Consider the following 22356-nt stretch of genomic DNA (forward strand, 5'->3'; position numbering starts at 1 on the left):
ACAGTGGATGTGACACTCCACAGGAGAGGGCTGCAGGTGCCCAACTGGGAAAGCAAGCTGGGTCCTTGAGGTATGGGGGTCAGGGCCCCAAACTATATTGCATACCTAGCAGAGAAATCAGGTCCTGCACTTCAGATGCAGAAACACTCACTACGCCCAAGTGTGTCCATGTAAAACTCTGGGTTTATTTTGTCCTTCAGCCCCCAGGAGTCCAGTTCCGTCCCCAACCTGCAGTCTGTCACCCAAGTTTCCAGGGACCAGGCTCTGGCCCTGCTCCTTCTCAGTCCCTGGGGTCATTGCTGAGGACCCTGGAGGGCCTGCACCCATCACCATGCCCCAGGGGTGCGGGGGCAGAAGTGCTGTGATGGGGCTCCAGTGGGCCAGGGGACCCTGGTGGGGCCAGGAACAGGGCTGGGTGGCTTTTGCTACAGTGAGCCGTGACGCTGTCTGGCTTCTCAAAGCGCTTGCCACAGACCTCACAGGGGAAGCGCAGGGTGGCCACCGTCTCTGCGTGCTTGCGCCGGTGCCAATTCAGGGAGGCCTTCTGACGGCAGGTGAACCCGCAGATCTCGCACCTGAGCCAGGGACGGTGGAGGGAGGGAAGGGGCTTTGTCCAGCCACCCAGGTATCCTGCCAGCCCCTTCCCCCAACAGCCTCTCACACTCACTGCAGGGGCTTCTCTCCCGTGTGGATGCGACGGTGGATGACCAGGTTGCTGCTGGTGCGGAAGGACCGTGCGCAGAACTCACAGATGTAGTCCCGGGTGTCTGCAAGGCGGGGAGAACACTCCAGCTCTGGTTCCGGGCCCGCATACCACCAGCTGCCCAGGGGAGTACTGTCCCCACAGCCTGACTACTCCATCCTCCCCGCCCCCAACAGTGCCCTGTGGCTGTCAGCAGCAAGCCCTCCCCTCTTCCCTGAACCTACCCTCCCTGCCCATCTCCAAGCTTCTCAGTGTCCTTCAGACCTGTGCCACTGCCGCTCTGTACATCGGCCATTAGACACCCACCACCACCACACACACACACACATACATGCATGTCCTGTCGGTTTGTTTCCTACATGGTCAGCATCCATCTCTGTTCCTCGACCTTCAATGACCTGGTTCTCCACCCTTCTCAACCACCACTCCCACCACACCAGCCCCAAATCACAATTTCAAGTGTCCCAGTTTCATCCAGGAAACTGGCTAGTCATCTATTTTGTCCCACTATGACAGTCCCCTGACTCCAGGCTACCAGTCCAGCGCCATTTTCCCTCATCCCTCTGCCCCTCCATGCCCAGTGCTCAGCTCCATTAACTTCTCAGAGTGTATGTAGCCTTCTCTACTCAACACTAATTCATCTGTCCCTGTCCCCTCAGATATACCCACTGGCTTAAAACCAACTCAGGATAAACGCAGCCCTTGGCCTGCCTTGGACCTGCGGTGTGCCGGGGGCAGAAGCCCCAGCTTCCCCTTGAATCCCCATCACAGGCCTCAAGGGCCCCCTAGGCCCCTGCACTTCCCCAGTAAGCTCACTTTCACACTCTAGAGTCCAGGCCATGTCCACGCCACGTCCTCTCCACCAGCTCCATTTCAGCAGTGAGTACCCACACCCTCCCCTACCCAGTGCACCAACCAAAACATGCCTGTCGCTACTCCCTGTCCCAGTGCACCAAACAAAACATGCCTGTCGCTACTCCCTGTCCCCTGGTGCCCTTTGCACCCCTCCTCACCCGGGTGTCAGCAGGCCCTTTCTCTCTGGGGGATGAGTCCTATCTCTGTGCCCCAGGCTCACAGCTCTCCAGCTAAGACCCCAGTTCTCTCCTTGTTTTCATAGCCAAATTCCAAAGCGTTGTCCATACTCGCAGTCTCCACTTCCTTAGTTCCTTCTGCCTTGGGCCCACTGCATCCTGGCTGTCATATCCCGTGTCATACTGCCTGGTCAAGGATGGCCTCCCACCACATCTGGTGACCTGTCCTCACTCTCTTACTCAGCCCTGCGTCACAGACACAGCAACACTAACCCCCACCCCCAGCACTCTGCCCACCTTGCCCCTCAAACACCAGTCTCTTCACCTGCCCCACTGCCCTGGCAGCTGACCTCCCCACCTACCGCTCACACTTCTTCTCCACCTGGGCTTACACCCTCCACGTGCAGACGTGTCACTCACAGCTCAAATACCAGCCATGTGCTTGTGAAAAACACATCTTTTTGCCCAGCATCTCCAGGTCCACATCTTCTGGGATGCCTAATTAGCATGCCTCAAACAAAAGGTCCATTTCCTGAAGCCTGCTTCTCCCTCATTTCTGGAAGTCACATCACCTTCTGCCCAGGTGCTCAGGCCGGACTCCTCCAGGTCACCAAGTCCTCTCTGCCCATCCCACCTGTGGCCAATCTGTCCTTCCCACAGTAACCCTTTTGGCTCCACCGTCATACTCAAGTCAGCCTCTAGCAACTTCACACCAGAGTGCCAGGCCTCCATCACTGCACAATACATATTCCTGCAGCACCCTGCTCTCCCCAGGACAACCACAGCACTCCTGCTAAAAGCTGTGTCCTTCCACTGCTCAAGGGCCTGAGAGGGGACCCATCTCAGACAGCCAGAGCCAAGCATCCTCATGGGGGCAACTGCCTGTCCAGTCTTCCCTCCTACACGTTGCCTGCAGAAGTGGGCAAGTCTCCATCCCCTTCACTGTGGTCTCTGCTCAGAGCACCTTCCCTTCCCACCGAGCACCTCCTCCCTGCCCTGCTGTCACATCTCTTTGGAGCTCTATATCCCTAGAGTGGACATCTTACGAGTTGAAGCCTGCCTGCTTTGTTCACTGCAGTGTCTCGGCACCTACAAGTCTTAAGCAGGTAGATGCTCAACACACGGGACACAGAATGAGTGTATGCATGATAGTCACCACAGAGGATGTGAGGGGACCTGCAGATGGGTGATGGGCCCCATGGAGAGAGGTGAAAGGACCCACAGGCAAAGGGACCATGGGGGGAGGTGAAGGGACCCACAGGGTAGGTCAAGGGATCCACGGGGGTAGGTGAGGAGGCACTTCCTCCCACTGACCACTGTGCAGCTTCACATGTTCCTTCAGGTGTTTCTTAAAGTTGAAGGACTTTCCACAGGCTGGCTCTGGGCAGGAGAAGGACTTTTGGTGGATGTGCTGGTACTTTTTATGGTGCTAGGGAAAGTGGGTGGTGTCAGGGAGACTGCTGGAGCGACCCGGTCGACAGGCTCCTCTGCCCCATCCCAACCCCATCATTTCTCCCTGTCACCACCAACTCACATCACCTACACACAAGCATCCCGATCCCATTCCATCCTGACCCCAAACTCTGCCCTCGACTTCCATGATCTCACCTCCTTGCCACAACCTCCCCTTGCAACGTCCAGTCCCTTGAACAAAGTGCAGTTCTGGTGACACTTGCGGTTCCCTAAGCATGGGTGTGCTGAGTGACAGGGACAGGAACATGTGGTGGGCCTGACTGTCCAAGCACAGCATCACCCGAAGGCCTGTGTTCTAGCACCAGCTCAAGGGCTGTGTCATGTGTCTTTCTGCTATATCTGCATGGGGAACGCAGGCACTCAGGCCAGAGCCTCAAGTCCCCAGGCACTACTGGGACCTCCATTTTTCTTATCTTGCCTCATTGAATCGTACAGGATTCCCCTGCACAAACCACTGTGGGCTGCTTCACCTCATCTTGAATAGGCTCAGGTACTTGGGACTGGCCTGCAAAGGGTGCTCCTCCCCAGCTTAGAGCTCCCTGACACCTAAGGCCCCTCTACTTCCCCCCAACCCCATCTGCCTCACCAGCCCAGTGCGGGCCCTCCTCGGCCTCCAGACCTGCCCTGTGAGGGCCCTGGCTGAGTGTGGGCCTGGGCTTTGCCCGCTCTGTGCCTCCAACCCGTCCTGCAGTGAGGCTAGAGCCCAGGAGCCCTGGGCAGTGGCAACCTCACGTACCTCGGCTTCCCCATCTGCAAAGCAGGACAGGATCAGCGCATCCCCCCAGGAAAGTGCTGAGAGCTATCACTATTACCCAGAGAGACCAAGGACTCCGGTCAGGTCCCCATATACCACGGGTGGGGAGGGGCATCTATGTCACCTGCTTAGTGATTATTATACTCGCAGGTAAGTTCTATGCCCCCTCCTGCCCTCCTCTTCCTGGCTCCTGCAGCCTCTCCGCTGCCAGGGGCCCAGAGTCTGGGCTGTGAGCACCCTCACATTCAAGTACTGGCGGTTGGAGAAGATCCTGCCACAGCCGGGGAAGTCGCAGGGCAGCAGCTCCCGTCTGGCGGCTCTCCTGTGGGGCAGAACAGGCAGTCGGAGGAGGACCCCCTGGTTCTCCTCTGCCATCCTGCCTCCCTCCTCTCAGCCCCGCCCCCAGTCCCTCCCCAAGGCCTACCTAATTCTCTTGGGGCCAATGTGCTCACTGTCCTCCTCCAGGGCCAAAGGTACAGCAGACGGGGCCTGACTCCCAGGGCTGTGAGTAGTAGAGAGGGAGTAGAAGGCCTCGACAGAGGGCCATGTCCTGCGAAACCCCTGCCCTCCATCTAGGCCATCAGGTTACCTGGCCAAGGCCTCAGTTTGCTGGGACGCTGGAGGGATCCCATTGATCACCAGCTGTGCCCCACCTTCCACAGGCAGAGATGTGGGGACAGCTGCAGGGGCTGGGGGTGTCTCTCCCTCCTTAAGTGTGTGGGTGACAGGGGAAGGGGGTGGTCTGGGGACATCTGGCTCACTACTGAAAGCAGAATAAAGAAGGCATTGTCACCCAGCCCCACCCCACCTTACCCCTAATAGCAGATCCCAACCTCAGAACCCTGCCCAGGGCCCACTCACACCTGTGTTCAGCCTTATTCTACCCTAGAGCCTAACTTCATTTCTCCGCCCAGGGCCTTTCTGCCCTCCCCACCACCAACCCTTTGTAGATACCCTTTTAGCTGCTCTGTCCAGCACCCTCCTTGTCCTCCCTCACCCACAACTTGCCCATCTGGGGAAGAGCTGTAGGTCCATGGACTGACATCGCTGAGCACTTCCTCTTCATTCCCATCTTCTTCCTCTCCCTCCTCTTCTCTTAGGGGCAGGAAGGACTCCGGTGGGGGTCTCACCCCGCTGCAGGTCCAAGGGAGGTAAGCCTGAGGTCCTGCTCCCTTGCCCTCACTGTCCATCCCATATGTCCTGTCCCTCCATCCCAACCCCAACCTCACCTGGGCGACCTGGCCTCCCGAGTCCTCGCCTCATGCTCACATTCCAAACCTATTAGCACAGGTGGGGTCAAAGGGGCAGAAACTCTGGGCTGGAGGGATGAGGACAGGTGGAGTCTGTGGTATGAATTCTGGGAGGCCTCTAGGAAGGAGTGGAAAGGGGCAGAGGCTTCTGCTATGGGAGGGGTATTTTAGAGATTCACATAGTTCAAAAAAATACCAGTACAGGAAGGTACACTGTTAAGGCTCCTTTTCAAATACTGTCTCCAGCTACCTAGCTCAGTTTGCCCCACAGGCACCTGGGTTCCTACTTGCCTTCCCAGAGATATTTCACTCGTTCATACTTACTTTTCCCCATCAACGGTAACATACCATAATCCTATTAAGGACTTTGTTTTTTATACCTAAAAATATACTTGAGGATTTATTTCTTTGCCAGCATAGTTTTCCCATTGAGAAAAGAACACTTTTAGAGATGGCGGTTCTGAGCTGGAACCCTCTTCCCCACAACCCCCTTTCCTTACATACCTGCAGGCTCCTGCCCACCCCTGGCCTGCTGGCACCAGCTTTGCTCAGAGGTACTTGGAAGAGGGGCCATCTTGGCCTCCTCTGGAGGTGTAGGGCCTGAAGAAGGGCCCCAGGAGAAGGTGTGGCCTGCGGAGCACTCCCACACAAGCCCCCCATCTCGGCCCCCAGGCCCACGCAGCCCAGGCACCAGACTGCACTCCCGGCTGTGGGCATGAGACAGGACAACAAGATGCTGCAGACCCTTGGGGGGCAAAGGCTTGGGACCTGGAGGGGTGAAGGTGACAGTCAGGGCAGCTAGGATGCCTCTGACCCTCACCCTGGAGAACCTCTCCCCAGACAGCGCTGCCCCCGCCGCCAGACACGGCTCCCTTTTCCTCCCTGCCCCACCAAACTGCCTTGGGCTCCCCATCTCTTCTCAATCACTCAGGGTTCCCTCAGATCCAATCCCGGCACACCACTCCCTGTTGCCCCTCCTTCCTCAGCCCCTATCCCCAGCTATTCCCTACCTACCTGCACACAGCACACAGCCTGAAGACGTGTACCTGCCAGGGGACAAGAGGCAGGTCAGGCCGGAACCCAGTCAGACAAGTGCCCTCAGCTCTGGGCACTCACACAACTAAGGGGCGAGCCCTAAGTGTCCCCTATCGTTGGAGACCCCGAGGAGAGGGGCATAGGTCATACTGCCGAAGTGAGAAATGGGCCAACAGGAAGAAGCATTGGGCCAGCACTTGGTGGGGGGCAAGGGAGGTCCTAGGTGCTGCGCCGGGTGCCCTCTCCCAGATCCCTGCCCGGCCCTAACCGGTCCAACAGGAACTTCGCCAGCTGCGAGTGCAGGGAGAAGCCCAGCCGTTCCTTGAGGAGGCACCACTGCTCCATGTGGCCGCCCAGGCGGATGCGACACTTGCTGCGGCGCGCGTCCAGCTGCCGCCGGTTCTCCCGCCTCCTGCGGGACGCGTCAGCCGGAGAGGCAGCCATGGCCCGGGGCCTGCAGGACGGAGGACGCGCGTGGGCCGGCCTAACCCGCCACCCGCCCGCCGGCCTCCGCCGTCTCACGGTGGAATGGGGGCAGCACCAAACCGTTGCCATAGCATTCGCTGCCACCGCGCCCATGCCACCCCTGCCGCTGGTACAGGCCGCGTGAACCAGCGCTGTGGGTGGGAGGTTGGACACAGGGCTACAGTCAGAGCGGCGGCCGGACCGGCCCATCAAGTAGAAGCAGAAGCGGAGGGTCAGGGCTTGAGACTTCCAAGGGAACTTCCCGGGGGTCGGCAGCGGGGATGGAACAACTCCAGCTAAGGACGCGTTGTGCGCGCCGCGGACGCTCTGAACCGCCAGGTCGCCGTGGGCAGGGCTGGGCGGGGGTCTTCAGGGCACCCCGCCCACCTGAGGCCTCCCTGCCTGGATGCGCTTAGAGCGCGGACCCTCCCGCTGCAAGGGCGCCCCCAAGCTCCGGAGCGCCCGCCCCACCCGGCCTTACCTGCGCCCCACCGCCCTCACCCCACTGCGCCTGCGCTGCCGCCTGGCGCGGGCCAGGACAGCGACAGGACTACCGGGGCCCACCTCGCTCGCGCCGCCGCCGTTTCTCTTTTAAGAGCAACCCGTCCCCCTACGCGTAGGTGGCTCCCGCCCGGAACTGGGCCAGGACCCGGGCAGGGAGAGGCGAAGCCCGAGGTGCGCGCCTGCGCACTGCTGCCCCGCGCAGCGCCTGCCGGGAGCCCTGGTCCAGCCCAAGTGGGCGACCGTGGCCGCTAGGGCAGGAGTTAGGAGATGGTAGGGTTTAGGGCCTGGTCGTTTCTGTGGCTCAGCCCGCGCTTGGTGCCCAAAAGCTTGGAGAATGGAGCCGGGAGCCCCTCCTGTGCGTCTGCCCACTCCTCCAACCTGCCTAGGGACGTCCCCTTTGTAGCTCTTCCGACTTCGTTCTTCACCTTGAACACCTCCTCCCCAATGGCCACCAACAAGCAAACACATGCTGCAGAATCAGCTGCCGGAAAAGAGAACTAGAGCCTTCTCTGTACTCCAAGGCCCCTGAGGCTATAGCTGTTCGCATCAAGGGGCCTCAGAAAAGTTGCCTATATTTGCCATGGACCCTTCTTCACGTTCCATTCTCTTGTTGATAGACTGATGCAGCTTTCCTCACCACCAAACCACTGGAATGATGCTTCTCAAGGCCAATAGTGGTTTCCAGATGTGGTCAGCTCTCTGCCTCTCCACCCTTAGAGCAACAGCTGACCTCCACAACACCAGCCCTACACTGTGACTTCACACTTTCCTGGGTTTCTTCCTCCCCACTTGATGCAGGACAGGGCAAATTTTCCCAAGTTGGTGGGAAGACCAAGCCCTGCACTGAGAGAAGAAGAGGGTCCTTTGGTGGAGAGAGGAGAAAGAATTCAACACACACTCCAAAGTTAGAGTCAAAAGGAACGTTTATTAGAAAAAGAGTAATACTCCATGAGGGACAGTGCAAGAGACAGAGTAAAGGCACTGAGAGAGACCCTGAGTGTTCAGGGAATTCAGTTTATATATCATTCTGTAGTTTTCATTTCCTTTGATATGGACATACAGTGAGAAAGGGGAAGGGTATGTAATCTGAAAGGTTATGAATTTGTAGAGTGAAAGGCCTGTTGGCATTCTGAGCCTTTAATCCTTAGATTCCCCATGGTTTTAGCAATAGGGAATGACTCTTGGTTCCTGTTCCCTCCTGTGTGTGGGGACTGGGCTGTTAGTGATTCAGCAGAAATCTTCCTTTGTTCTGCAGGTGTCCTCCTGGCCTGGCTGCAGGGCTGATCAGCATATTGCAGTCTCTGATTATGGCTTGATTAACATTTTAATTCTCTTGCCTCCTCCCTACATTACACTGGCTCCTCCTTTTTTTTGTTGGACTCTCTTCTGCTATCCCACCCAAACATACACTAAGTGCCCCTTGGTGCCCTAACCAAGTCCCCTCTTCTGGGTGACTGAATTGGCCCCATGGCTCTAAGTATAACTAATGACTCCTAGATTTATATTTCCAACCTAGCCTTCAGCTCCACACTCATTTCTAATTGTCCACTTGACTGTCCGTGGATAACTGAGTTCATAACTAAGTCCATAACTTAGAACACCGCCTGGCACTTTAGTGAGCAATGATACATGCTACTTGATAATTTCTCAAATATTACTATGGCCAACACATAACACTAATCCTTGCCCCATATACATCATATACACCATATACATCAGCTAGTCCTGCTGATACTATTGGCAAAAATGGATCTTGAATCCAATCACTTTTGGCTCTTTCTACTGCTAAAACCCTGATCCAAGCCAATTATATATAGTTTCTGTGCCTGCAGTAACAAATTATTACAAACTTGGTGGCTGAAAACAGAAAATTACTCTTTTTCAGTTCTAGAGGCTAGAAGTCTTAGTATCAAGATGTTGGCAGGGCTGTGGTCCCTACAAGAGATCTAGGGGGGAACCCTCCCATTTTTGTACCTTCCGGTAGTGGCTGGCACTTCAGGACTTATAGCCACATTACCCTCATCATTGTCCCCCTGGTCACATGGCCTTCTCCTCTCTTGTCTGCATCACATCACTCATCATTGTCCTCCTGGTCACACTGCCTCCTCTTATCTGCATGACATCACCCCCATCCCCCAGTAACATTGTCCTCCTGGTCACATTGCATATTACTTCTTTCTGTGTCACATCTCCCTCCTCTTCTCTCTTACGAGGACACTTGTGATGGCATCCAGGGCCCACCTGAGTAATCTCCCATCTCGATATACGACAACTGTTACATCGGCAAAGTATTTTCCAGATAAAGTCATATTCACAGGCTCCATGGATAATGACATGGTTATTTTTTTGGGTACCACTTTTTAGCCTACCAGCACTATCATCTTTCTTCTAGTCTAATCCCAGCTCCTCCTACTTGATCTGCCAACTACTTCCACTCTTACCCTAACAAAACAGGGAGAGTGACCTTAAAGAGCAAGCTTTCTGCTTAAACCTTTTAATGATTTCTTTTGTAATCCAAAGCCCTTGCCACAGCCTTGAGGCCCTGTGTGATCTGGCCCTTGGCTGCTTCTCTGGCCTCCTCCTCTGCCTTTCCTCACTCTGTCCACTCCGTCCTAGCTACTCCCACCTTCTTGTTATTTTTCAAGTATGCTAGGTATGCTGGAGGGAATTCCTTCTCTGTGGAGTTGTTCTGCTACTGAAGCTTAGGGTGCGTGGTTCTGGCAGGTGAAAGAATATGCGAGGAGTCATGGGTAGAAGCGACATAGTTTTATTCAGGCATAGCAGGACACAGCAAGGCACAGGAACAGCTACAGCTCTCCCTCTCCCTCCCCTCCCCCACTCCCTGCCTGCACAAGTGGGGCTGTTCTTATAATAAGGTGCATAATAGTAGCTTAAGGCCAGGTACTATAATCAATCACAATCTACAGGTTGTATAGGAGGCTGTATCTAAGGTCACCTGGGACGCTGTAGCTAAAGCTATCTGGAAACCACACGGCTTGCTGGAAGGGAGCCTGACTGCATCCATTTTGTTTATCAGTTCCCTCATCCAACAGGAGTGCTCACACCCTAGCTCTTCTTGTGGCTGTTTCTCCCTTATGTAAATCTCAGCTCCAAGATCACACAGGGAGAAAGATCTTTTTTTTGTCATGCTCCACCCCAATGGGCACTGTTCTATCTCCTCATAGTACTCATCATTCTCTGAAATAATTTTAGGGACTTGCTCGTATGTTTGTCTTTGGTCTATGATTGCTGGCTATCCCAGGCTTCTTCCGGTGGCCTAAACAGCCCAAATGCCATGGCGTCCAATCAGGAGCCCCTATAGGCTAAGCCTAATAGGCCCTGCTCGTGCCGCCATTTACTGATGACTCAACATTGCCTAATATAAGGTAGTAAGAAAGGTCATTCACCTAGTTCCAGATACGCTACTCATTAATGAAGGTGCAACCCTCATGGTCTCTTAATAGACATCAGCAAAATCCTAGCCCTCTGTCCTGTGGATGAAATCACAAGCAGGTTCCAGAATCTTGGTTACTTTTAGATAATAAAAAGTCCTTTTCTCATTGAACACTCTTGGTCCTCTCAGTTTGATACTGGTCACAATAATAAAACTAGTGTCTTAACCTCCAAAACCTCTCTTCAAAATATCTTTTTTTCCCTCGTAGCTTCTCATCAATTCCGTGTCATTGAAGAAAGAGATGATCTAAGCCTCTCAAAATAGGCACCAACCCCTCCTTTGTGAGTTCTGAAGAGGCGAGCTGACTTCTTTGGCGTGGAGAGGAGAGAAGACTATTTTTTCGCTGCTTTTAGCACTATCCCAGACCAATCTGAGACTGAGTTCCATTTTGTCATCCCTGTTACAAAGGTTAAGATTAAATTTGAGCTTTTGCAGCTTTAACCATTGAGCTACAGACTTTAGTCTGTTGAAATGCCAATTTTTCACATGTGAAGTTGCTAAGTTTCCTCATGGTAAACTAGCACTAAGTAGGTGTAGGGGGATCGATGTGGGGGATATTATATTTATCCTTATGACATTTATTTTTCCTGTACTCTAGTGGCGCCCTAGCCCCCTTAACTCCTTTCTTGGGAAAAGCCAAATCTACTAACAGTGCTGTATTCTTTATTTCTCAATGTCTTCTCTCCAAATAGAAACGTCACCTTCAGCTCCGTGGCCCAAGAAGGGAAGAGCCACAGTGTCACAGTGTCATAATCAGACCGCTGCTCAGAAGAGACTAGCTTGCAGTGGAGAAGGCGCGCTCAGGAGCAGTCCATGCCCAGACTTTCACCAGACCAATCGACACCCTCCCGCCTCAAGTAGTACCTGCGCTTATCTTTCTCTCCTTTGTTTCCACCCTTCTTGAATTAGTGTCCGGCGTCTGTTTCCTCCAGCCAATCAGCATTGTCGGGAGCCTCGCGCCCAGGGCCCTCTGCGACCGCTGTGATAGGCAGACGGGACAGTATATAAGAGACGCGAGTCTCAAACGCTGAGCTCGAATCCTCCACTGCAGTCAGCAGGGTGAGGCGTGAAGGATGAGGGCGCGGGCGGTTGGGAGATGCACGGTCGTCAGGAATACCGCAGCAGACACGTGGTCGTGCTGCCTTAGGTGGAACCGGACCCCTTGGACCAGACCGCTCACAAGGTGACCTGGCTCAGGCAGGGGGGGCGGGGGCGGGAGTGGACGAGCGCGGCCATCACCAGGCCGTGGGTCCTGCGGAGACCCGTGCTGCACCCGCCTCCACGGCGCGTGTCTCTCGCTAGTCCTACCTCTACCCGCCGCGCGGTGGACTGCGAAGGTCGCGGACTTCCGGAGGTACCTCGGATCTCACGCAGGCCACAGTGGAGATCTGCGCACCAGGGCCCTGGATGTGTAGCAGAAGTGAAGGCCTTTCCAGAATACATGCTCTGGGAGAAAAAGCATCAGAACACAGGCAGGAAAGTCAGGGGCGCAGGACAAGGTCCAACCGAAGTGAGAGCCTGGAATCCAGGCGCCCGGGCCACCCCTGCTGCCTCAGCCCCTGGCGAAGACGGACATGAAGGCAAATATGATAGGACTCCATCCAGATTCCTCACGGCTTCTCTCTCACTCCACTCCACTTCCCGTGTTTATTCTTTTCCTTTCAGCTCTGTTCTTTCGTTCCTGTTCTCCATTTACTGTCATGTCTTCCATTTTACTTCTAACTACCCTTCTCCGTCCTTTCTGGCCTACCTTGCATATTTTTGCTCGTCTTTCTTTACTTCCCTGTGTCTTTCCTTTCCTTGCCTCACTCTTTCATCTCTTTTCGTCTGTACCTAGAATGTTTTACATTTTGGCCAAAAATGCATCCAACGTATCTTCTGCTGCCACCTTCCAGCATCAGGCTACTACTACAGAATTTGTGAGCCACCTACATTCTAAGTTCTTTCTCCTAATTCTGTTCCTGTTGCATTCGCTTCCTGGTCTGTTCAGTTCACTCTGCAGACCATATCTGGGTGGTTCTCCAAATGACCATCTCTCTTTACTTGTGCCTCCAAGGACCTGGTGAATCTTGGCCTCCTGCGACTGCTATTCATCTGGCGAGAACTGAAGCCCCTTCCACCAGGAAGCTCCTGGGAACATGGTTGGAATTCCCTCATTGTGAGTCTTTGGTTTACAGTCTCCAGGAGCACCTACAACAGCTTATGGCTAAACTTCCTGAACCCTGAGTGGAGACTGCAGTCAGCTGGATCAGAGTGCTGGGGCTCCTGCCTTATCAGCCTTGACACTCTTCAAGCTTTCTCCCAAACTCAGTCAGAGGCTAACCACACTGTCAGTTTTCTCCGAGAGCACACTTCTAATGAAGGATGCTTTACCTTAAGGGCCAAATGACAGGATTCTGTCACAAAAGCATCTCTAAGAATCCAGGAAGCTTTCCATAGCTGTGTGTAAAAATGGTCCCCATCAGTGTCTCTCTCATAGACCTATTTAGAAGGCCTGGAAAGGAGAAAAAGAGGTAGCATGCTAACAGCCCAGAAGTGAAATAAGGTGAGAAAAGCATTTGGTGAGGACATGTGGTTGGAAAGAAACTCTGGCTATGCCAACCCTCTCCCTGTGCTGCAGAGACACCCAATATGATGCCCAAGACAAATGCCCGCCCCTCCACCCTCTCCGCCAGGGAAATCTAAGTCTGGCTACCACATCTATTAAGATGACTACAACACCCAGTATTTCCAGTTTATTAACTGAAGTCTTGATATTCTGAAGGCAATAATTTTAGACTAGAGCAGAACTCAGATCTGAATGGGCACTGGGAGGAGGTAGCATATGAAAGTCGCTCTGTAGCAAGAAGCAGGTGGTACTCCAGAGGCACACAAGAAAATTGTTGGAGAGGAGTAAGGAGGTTCGTGTCACCACTGAGACTTAAAAATAAGTATTTCTTTGAGGTCTTTACGATGAGGACAATAGAATGAACAATGGCACAGTGGTCACAGGGACTGGCTTGAAGGAACCCTCTTCTCTGCTATGCACACCACAGCAGTCTAGCATGGACAGAAGAGTGGCAGAGTACTGTGGGAGGCTTTATAAGAGCCTCATCTTGTAGCCTGAGCATCTAGGCCTCCTGAGTCCCCCACTCCCCTGCCAACACCATATACTGGGGCTTAGGAGATGGCAGATATGGTACTGTGTGAGTATCCCAAGGCTGGCTTAGGGTCAGGGCCTTGCTGACATATCAAAGCTCAGTTTATCTTGGGAGACTTTTGTCTTGGGGGAGGGCAGGAGTGCCGCGGTCCAGCCACAACAGGATCCAGGGGGCCCCGAAGGTGGGCAAGGCGTCAGCGCGGGAGACAGTCGACTACACAACTCAGAGGCGGTGTGACACTGTTCTGTTTTATTGTGATTTGAGTACAACTTTTATACTTTTTATTTTGGCATTTGATTATACTTTGTTGTTAAGGTAGCAGGGAGTTAAATTTCTGTGGTTAGGCGAAGCAGAAAATCTTATAGAGTATATTATTATTAATGTTCATGATTAACTAGTACATTTTTCTCTCAATCATTAGAACAGAACTACCTGATGGAACAATCTAAACTTTTAATTCTTATATCTATTACGTAAGATACAGTTTGATTTAAGTAAAGGTGATAGATAGATGTATTCATAACAGCAAGCATTGGCTTGTGGGCAGACATTGTTCTTCTTTCTGCCTGAAGAAATCTTTTAAATGCTATTTGATTTATGCTATATCTAAAGTTCAAGCTGAACCTTTCTCATAGCTGTTCAAAAGTTTCCTTGGTGCAGTAATGAGGAAAATATTTATAAAAATCAGTTTTACAAAGCTGCTTTCATAAGCTAAGTTTCTGTTCCTTTGTTTTTTAAGCACCAAGGAGATCCTGACCTAGCCAGCCTTTCTATGAAACTTAAACTACTATAAGGCACATGAATTCTATCTTTATTCACTATACGTATACTATCTTTATTATAAGCTCCTGTATAAGGCAAAGGAAGATCAGGTAATCTTTTCATACTATTAGCCCCCCTAGGTGGATACCAGAGTTTTCTATTTATCCACTAGGCCACAAAAGGAGGCCCTTCCATAGTAGGCACAGGCTTATGAGTAAATTTCTTATCCTTTACTAATTTTTCTACTAACTGCGTGGGAACAGGAGTATAAACTGGTTCCAGTAATTTGGCTTGTTATAATTTATTCATAATATCTTTAAGAGGCGCATCAAAAGGAATTTCCCTTAATAATTGTTCAAATAAAAGGTTTATGTATTCTGGACACATCAGGGTGACTAGAGCTGATTCCATACGTGGGGAATTTACTATATTTTCCTCAGAGCCAATTTTGAGGAAATCCATTTGTATAGCGTTTACACTTACTAGAATTTGTGCTACCCAAATTCCTCCTGTTAATAGAATCGTTTCTAAGAAACCAATTATCCCTAAACACATGCCACGTCCTCGTTCTTGACGATGCATTCCTTGAAGCCTCTGTCCCCATCTCCGGACCTTGTCACGCAGTAGGATAGAAAGAGGACGCGGCACAGGAGTGTAAAGAAGGAAGGTGAAAAGAGAGCAGAGAAACAATTGGGAAGCTTGAGGGAAGGACCCTTGCGGTACTAAGGAGATATGAGGCAAAAGGTCTAAAAGCACTAAGGACCAACCCCCTCTACAGCCAAGGAGGACGCTACTATCCAACTCTTCATTATCATTCCATCTTCCACCCCACAACTCCTACCCTGCCTTCCCTGCCACCACCTATTCAGCCCACCCTCACTTTTTGCCCTGCCCATCCTCTCCCCTCAACCCAACTCCCTAAAGGTAAAAAGACCCTATAACATAATTCCAAGGGTATTTTCATCTTGTGCATGTGCAACTACTTCTAGGAGGTAAAACAGCAGGAAGGCAGCCAAGCAGAGCTAGAAACAGAGCTGAGGCAGAGTCTGTGGAGGATTCAAATACAAAAATGAAACCAAGTAAGTCAGCATGTTGTTTGTCACCACCATACCCTGTCCATTGTAAACAATGTCAGAGATAGAATGCTTTTCTCACATAAAGTTGTCCAGTAGCCTAAGTTCTAAACAATTGCAGAATAACAGTTTAGTTGGTCTATCTCAAGATTCTCATGGTTCAATTAGCACATTCTCATTATTTATCCTTTAATATATTAGTTTTTAGAGAAATGCAAGTCAAAACCACAGTGAGGCAGCACTTTACACCCACCAGGGTGGCTATAATTAAAAAAAAAAAAAAGGAGAAAATGGAACCCTCATATATTGGTGGGATGTAAAATGGTGCAGCCACTGAAAAATAGAGTCCTCACTTAATGTCAGCAATAAGTTCTGTGACTTTAAGCAAAAGGACATGTAATGATACCAATTTTACCACAGGCTAATCGTTATAAATAAGGGTTAAGTTCCTATGGCACGTCATCAATATTACAGGGAACCAACATGGAACTACACTACGTTATTTGAGGATTACTGTAGACTGCCAGTTCCTCAAAAAGTTAATCACAGAATTCACTAATGACACAGCAGTTCTATTCATAGGTGTGTTCCTGAAAGAATTAAAGGCAGTTACTTCAGCACATGTACACGTGTGTTCATACGAGTGCTATTCACAATAACTTAGTGGCCCAAATGCCTATCAGTAAACAAATTATGGTGTGTCCATATAATGGAATGTTATTTGGCCATAAAAATGAATGGAGTCGTGATAGATGCTACAGTATGGGTGCACACTTAGGGTTAAAGTGTGTGCTCAGTGAAAGAAGCCACAAAAGGTCAGATACTGCATAAATCCAAAATAGGTTAACTCATAGATATATAAAGCAAATTTGTGATTGCCAGGGGCTAAGGGAAGGGAGGAATGGGGAGTGCTACAGGCTTAATCATGCCCGGAAATGTACACATTGAAGCCCTAACCTCCCTTTGAGGTTCTGCACCCGCCACTCGCCCAGCCTCCGGCAGCGCTCGCTCTCTTTTCTCTGCTTTTCGGCATGTCCCCGCCAACTACAGCGTGCTTCAGGGCTGTGTGGACCGGCTATTGGCCATTAACTTCCAATTCGGTCTCCTACTGGACTCTCCTGGCCCCGAGGACGCTCGCGTCCACGGCTTACTTGATTCCCCAACAACGTCTTAAAATCCCAGTGGAAAACTGTGCTGGCTGGAAAATTACCCCTTGGCTATCGCCCATGGGAACATAACATTCTAACAATAAGCTTTCTGCTTCTGTACCCCCACTTGCACAACCGACCTGTGGGTTGACAGGTAGTGAATAGGAGGAAAATAGACCTTTGTGTTTAAGACAGAATGAGGAATGGGATTTAGGGCTTAAAAACCCTGTACCTCTACATTTCGGGGCTGCTTAATTTTGGGTCTGTGTACCCCTGGCAGACCCAGCCGGCTGAATAAAGAGCATGTTTCCTATAACTCACTGATTTCTGGTGGTCCGTGTGTCTTTCCGGGCTGGCGGCCACAACAAAACGACCTCTTCGCAGACTGCGCTGACCCCGGGATGGAGATTGCCCTCTGCTGCAGCTCAGGCCCAAAACTCGAGTTCGTGCTGTCCCGTGCTGATGCGCTTCTTGCACATCAACAATCCCGTTGGCTCTACTTTCGCGATCCACCCAGGACTAAACTGTAGGTTACCTCCTAGTCCGGGGCCACGAGCCCAGCCAGGGGCCTGCGGCAGCCTTTCAGCTGCTGTCGCCGCTTCAGTCCCGCTCTCCGCGGGCTGCTGAGCACAGAGGGTCGCGTCTCTGCTCAGCTCACAGGCTGGCCGGGCTCCGCAGGCTGGCCGGGTGCTGCCACCCCATCCCAGACACGTTCCTGGCCTCCTTTCACTCGTTCTTCCCGATCCCCGCAGTCCCCTGGCCCGGGCCTTTCAGACGGTCGCCCCCAGAGGCTCACGTTCTGCCGAAAGTCTCCCAAGAGGCTATGAGTCGCCCTCACCCTCCCCATCCCTTCTCTGCGTTTCTCTTTGCATCAATCGTCAGCGCCAGCTCGTAACTGCATCCCACTGGTTCTGCCGGACTGTAAGCTTCTGCAAGGACTCGGCCTTCCGCTCAGCGCAGGCGGAACAAGGCGCAGGGACTGGGGCGGGGCGGGCTGAGAAGCGGCAGTAGGCGCGCTGGGCACACGGGCACCGCGGGCAAGGTTCTCATGGGCCGCCAGAGGAGCTGTGTTCCTCCGCTGTCCAGTGTTCACGACCCCGCTGCAGTCAGGGTCCAACGTGAGGACAAACGGAGATTAGCAGTGCGCTCGGCCTGGCTCCCCCTCGGCTTCTGCAGCTAGAGTCCTGCTTTCGCAGGGTCGGGCGCCGGGGCGGCCGCTGGCTCTCGGGTTTTCCGGCCGGATTGCATGTGTCCGTCCTGGAGCTAGCTGGGTAGGCTGGTGGGGACAAAATTTGGGCTACCATGCTCCTTGGTCTTTGGCAAACGTCACAGCCATCAGGTTCTGCATGCAAGAGAAGCACATGTAGTGTCAGGATGGCCGAGTGGTCTAAGGCGCCAGACTCAAGGTTTCCCTTGCCTACGGGCTTTCTGGTCTCCGAATGGAGGCGTGGGTTCGAATCCCACTTCTGACACGACCTTTTTTTTCGTTCTTTCCGTGAGGGACCCCCTCCCCAGGCCCTTCCCTGAAGCTGCCTTGCTATCTTTTCTCCGAAGGCAAACGTTCTCAGACCACCGCCTGCTACGACTGTTCGCGGCCCGTCTGTCCCGATTTGTGGCGTCTGATCCGGGGCCGGAGAGGACAGAGAAACGGCGCCAGAGCTTCGGCCATTCACACACGTGTTCAATTTGCGTCAGACGCCGGAAATTAAGTCTAGCTCTTCGGGAAGCGTTTAGTCGTCGTTTCCCTGGTGGTCTAGTGGTTAGGATTCGGCGCTCTCACCGCCGCGGCCCGGGTTCGATTCCCGGTCAGGGAAATATTGCCATTTTCTTTCCACCCCCAAAGTTTAAAATATATGCGTTAACAGCCCTTTTTGGTGGAAAGTAATAGTCAGGGTTGAGCGTTATTGTTGTAAATAAGTGCCAGCTGTGTGTCAGGCGCTGTCCTATTTCCACAGCGTCTTAATTAGGAAGGAAAGAATGATACGGCAGCACTAAACGGTCCAGGACTACCCTGGGGCTGGGGGTCGAGGGTCTGGAACCCTGCTGTCCCGGGTCTAGCCGCCTCTGTGTCCAAAAGGCCGTTAGAACAGCACACGTCACCCGTGTCGGTTCCTGACCGTGGCTCAAGCCACGGTCGCTGGAGAGACTTCGGGAAACTAGTTCTTCCACTTCTATCTCTTCGCTTTGAGATGGACCTGAAAGGTAGGACAAAGGCGCAGCGAACGCCCAGGGACATGCAACACCATTAATATTTGCCACGTTTCTCTCTCTCTCTCTCTCTCTCTCTCTCTCTCGTTTGGAGGTAGACAGATGATAGATAGAGAGATAGATAGATAGATAGATAGACAGACAGACAGACAGACAGATGATTGATAGATAGACAGATAGATGATTGATAGGTGATATACTACTGACAGACAGAGACAGATACACACGCAGACAGAGCCTCCCCAGCCTCCCACCCATTTGAAAGCTGCAGACATCATTACACTACTCCATGTCACTCCTAAGAAAATCAACATTAACATGTCATCATGTTAATAGCCAGTCCACATTCACATTTGCCCCAGTTGTTCCCCAAATATCTTTTATAGTTGCTTTAAAAAAGTTATTTATTTTTATTGGTTTATTTTTTGAAAGACACCAATTTTATTTGTCCATCACCCCACTGCTCCTTGAACCTGGGACCTGGGTCTCTAATTTACTGTTGGGTCCTCAGCACCTAGCAAGGCCTGCACACAGTGGTTGCTCAACAGGTATTTATTAGACTAAAAGAATTATTTCAGTTTGTGGTCCTACTGGTGTTTTCCCGTAGGGGGAGAAATATGTGACTAATTTGTTATTTTTCAATGTATTCATTTCTCCTTGGGCACCTTCTCCAGACCTTCAGGCCAGGCCTGCATTAGGATACACTCTGCTTCCATATTGGTTATAACGTGGCTTCCCAGGGCACCCAGGCCTTTGACAAAGAATTGGATGCTGTTTTACTGTGCCTTAGCAGTGGGCTTTGCCATAACTCAACCTGGGGTGCAGCGCAGTGCAGGGAGTGATGGCTAGGGTGGTGGTCAGATGGAGCTGAGTTCAAGAGCTGGCTGTGCATTTCTAGCTAGAGGCAAGTCGTTTATCCTCTCTAAGCCTTCCTTTTCTCATCTGTAAAACCCGTCAATCAAAGGATGAAGAAGAAAGAAAATGAAATTTTATCTAACCCTTAGGTCTTACTTTGAAATCCTTCTTCATCTTCAAAAGGAATTGGAAGGGATCTAAACATATATATAAGAACAAAAGGGGAAAAAAACTGGAAGGACAAACAGAAATGTACCTGTGACTTTCTGTAAGTGATAAGATTATGAAATTAAAATTTTTTCTTTGTTGTGATTTCATACACATGCTGATTTTTCTACCATGTATATAAATTTTATTAGTAGAAGAATAATACACTTTATTTGAAAAAGTGCTCATGTCTTACACGGTGAGCCTGTCATGCCTGCCCCAGTCACCAGCACCTATTCCTCTCACCCATCCCCCCAGCCTGCCCTGGGCCAACTGCACCCAGTCCTCTGTTTGGGTCCTCAGAGCACCGGCCAGCGGGTGTTAAAGGCCTGGGTGTGTGGACTCAGCGCGGTGGAGGGTTAGGCCGGCCAGCCCAGACACATGGCAATGGGGACTGCAGTAAGGCAAATGACTGGAGAACAAGAAGGCTAGCTGGTCTCTGAGATTGCTTGGTGGAGCAGTTGCTCCACTAGACCTGCGATAAGACCTCCAGCTCTCCTGTGCTTGCTCCCTGTGAGGGACTCTGATCCCGGCCCATGAAGCAAGATGCCTGTGGGCCCACCAGACTTCTTTCTCCCGAAGGGGGCGAGTGGGTGGCCTGCCCACCACACGGGTGTCCCATTTGCCCCTTGGGCTTGAAGGAATGTGTGTTGCAGTGAGAAGACCTAACTTTCTTAGGGCACTTAGGTTGCTTCCCTATCTTGGCTATTGTGAATAGTGCCGCAATGAACATAGGGTGCATATATCTTTTTGAACTGTGTTTTGAATTGCTTTGGATAAATACCCCGAAATGGAATTACTAGGTCATAAGATAGATCTATTTTTAATTTTTTGAAGAACCTCTCAACTGTTTTCCATAGTAGCTGTATCAATTTGCAATCCCACCAACAGTGCATGAGGGTTCCCTTTTCTCCACATCCTCACCAACAATTGTTTGTTGATTTATTGATGATAGCCATTCTGACAGGTGTGAGGTGATATCTTGTTGTGGTTTTAATTTGTATTTCCCTGATGATTAGTGACCTTCAGCATCTTTTCATATATTTATTGGCCATTTGCATGTCTTCTTGGGAGAAGTGTCTGTTCAGGTTCTCTGCTCATTTTTATTTTGATTGTTTTCTCGGTGTTGAGTTGTATGAGTTCTTTATAAATTTGGATATTAACCCCTTATAAGATGTATCATTGGCAAATATCATCTCCCATTCAGTTGGTTGTCTTTTTATTTTATTGATGGTTTCCTTTGCTAAGCAAAACCTTTTCATTTTGATGTAGTCCTATTTGTTCATTTTGTGTTTGTTTTCCTTGCCCAAGTAAAAAATATTACTTAGTAAAAAATATTACTAAGAGCAATGTCAGAGAGTTTACTGCCTATGTTTTCTTCTAGGAGTTCCTCTCCCTTCTTTAGTTCCTCTCACCCCCTCCCCCACTCCAACCCCGATCCATGGATGTTGCCTAAGAACTGGATCTCTGAAGAGGAGGTGTCCCCTCCCACATGCTCACTGCATGCACCCAGGGCCTGGCGCACCTGGGGCCTGGTGCACCCAGGGCCCAGCACACCTGGAGCCCCGCTCCCCCGCTCCAGAGCCATTGCCTTGAAGAGCCCCTGTATCCTGTCTCTGGGGTGAGGTGCTTGCCTGCCACTGGAACTGGGGTGTACCTGTTCACCTTGGTTTGGCCCATGCCTGGCACAGGTGCAGCTCTGCCGTGGACACTCAGTGATTATTTACTAGATGAATGCATAATTGAGTGAGGAGTAGATATGAGAACCACACATTCTAAATTTTCAAGTTCACAACATTTGGTCCCTTTGACCCCTCCAAAATACACATATCAGATGATATGTCTCCACTATTGATTGGAAAGCAGGGTCATCCTGGACCTAGCAGGGGAGGCCCGGCCCAGAGCTCCGGTCCGGCAGGCACCTTGTGGGTCCTCACAGACATGGTTCTTGGGACCCCAGAGGAGAGCTTGCCCCAACAGGCTGGTCCTACTGGGCCCTGAGGTCTGTCTGAGATGTGAGCAGAGGCAGGAGATGCATTCTGTCCTGCCACTAAGCCTCCTAGCTTGCATCCTGATCTGGGGGGTGAGCAGGCAGATGCAGTGCCGCCTTCTGCTCCACCTGCTGCCACACTTGCTCCTCCTTGTTGCCCTACCTGGGCCTAGCCAGTTTCCTTGGCCAGTCCTCCTTCCCTTGAGTGTCCGCACCCAAGGTTTCCAGCCCTCTTAGCTCTGCCTCACCAGGGTCCCTTGTACCAGCCCACCCCTTCTGCCTGGAGGCTCCCTCGCTCACCTGG

General features: G+C 51.6%; 1 protein-coding gene and 2 non-coding genes across 19 annotated transcripts; 2 read left to right on the top strand and 1 right to left on the bottom strand.

The window, feature by feature from the left end:
* Positions 1-163: 163 nt before the first annotated feature.
* ZNF692 (zinc finger protein 692) lies at positions 164-7438 on the bottom strand. Of its 17 annotated transcripts, none has more exons than XM_011385866.2 (12): positions 7276-7394; positions 6515-6700; positions 6226-6257; positions 5716-5979; positions 5191-5329; positions 4970-5095; positions 4551-4724; positions 4386-4463; positions 4205-4283; positions 3049-3163; positions 668-767; positions 164-575 (listed from the first exon to the last, which is right to left on the bottom strand). In XM_011385866.2, the coding sequence occupies exons 2-12, from the start codon at positions 6688-6690 to the stop codon at positions 281-283; spliced, it is 1578 nt and encodes a 525-aa protein (XP_011384168.1). In that variant the 5' UTR covers positions 6691-6700; positions 7276-7394; the 3' UTR covers positions 164-280. The 17 variants fall into 17 exon arrangements, 12 of the variants coding, with proteins under 12 accessions (XP_011384168.1, XP_011384163.1, XP_023382077.1 ...); XM_011385861.2 differs by having other exon boundaries at positions 7193-7314; XM_023526309.1 differs by lacking the exon at positions 6515-6700 and having other exon boundaries at positions 7276-7438.
* Positions 7439-18160: 10722 nt separating this feature from the next.
* TRNAL-CAA lies at positions 18161-18264 on the top strand. The gene is made up of 2 exons: positions 18161-18198; positions 18219-18264. It is a non-coding gene; the product is annotated as a tRNA-Leu (tRNA).
* A 270-nt stretch (positions 18265-18534) lies between these two features.
* TRNAE-CUC lies at positions 18535-18606 on the top strand. The gene has a single exon. It is a non-coding gene; the product is annotated as a tRNA-Glu (tRNA).
* Positions 18607-22356: the final 3750 nt, after the last annotated feature.

This window comes from Pteropus vampyrus, unplaced genomic scaffold, assembly GCF_000151845.1.
Source record: "Pteropus vampyrus isolate Shadow unplaced genomic scaffold, Pvam_2.0 Scaffold817, whole genome shotgun sequence".
Classification (NCBI taxonomy): Eukaryota; Metazoa; Chordata; class Mammalia; order Chiroptera; family Pteropodidae; genus Pteropus; species Pteropus vampyrus.

Bases quoted from the DNA above. Each gene is read 5' to 3' on its own strand.
- ZNF692 (XM_011385859.2), bottom strand. From the start codon at position 6,921: ATGGGCCGGTCCGGCCGCCGCTCTGACTGTAGCCCTGTGTCCAACCTC. The intron at 4,464-4,550 runs GTAACCTGATGG...TACTACTCACAG, and splicing joins CAAACTGAGGCCTTGGCCAG to CCCTGGGAGTCAGGCCCCGT. The intron at 768-3,048 runs GTCAGTGGGAGG...CCCGCCTTGCAG, and splicing joins ACATGTGAAGCTGCACAGTG to ACACCCGGGACTACATCTGT.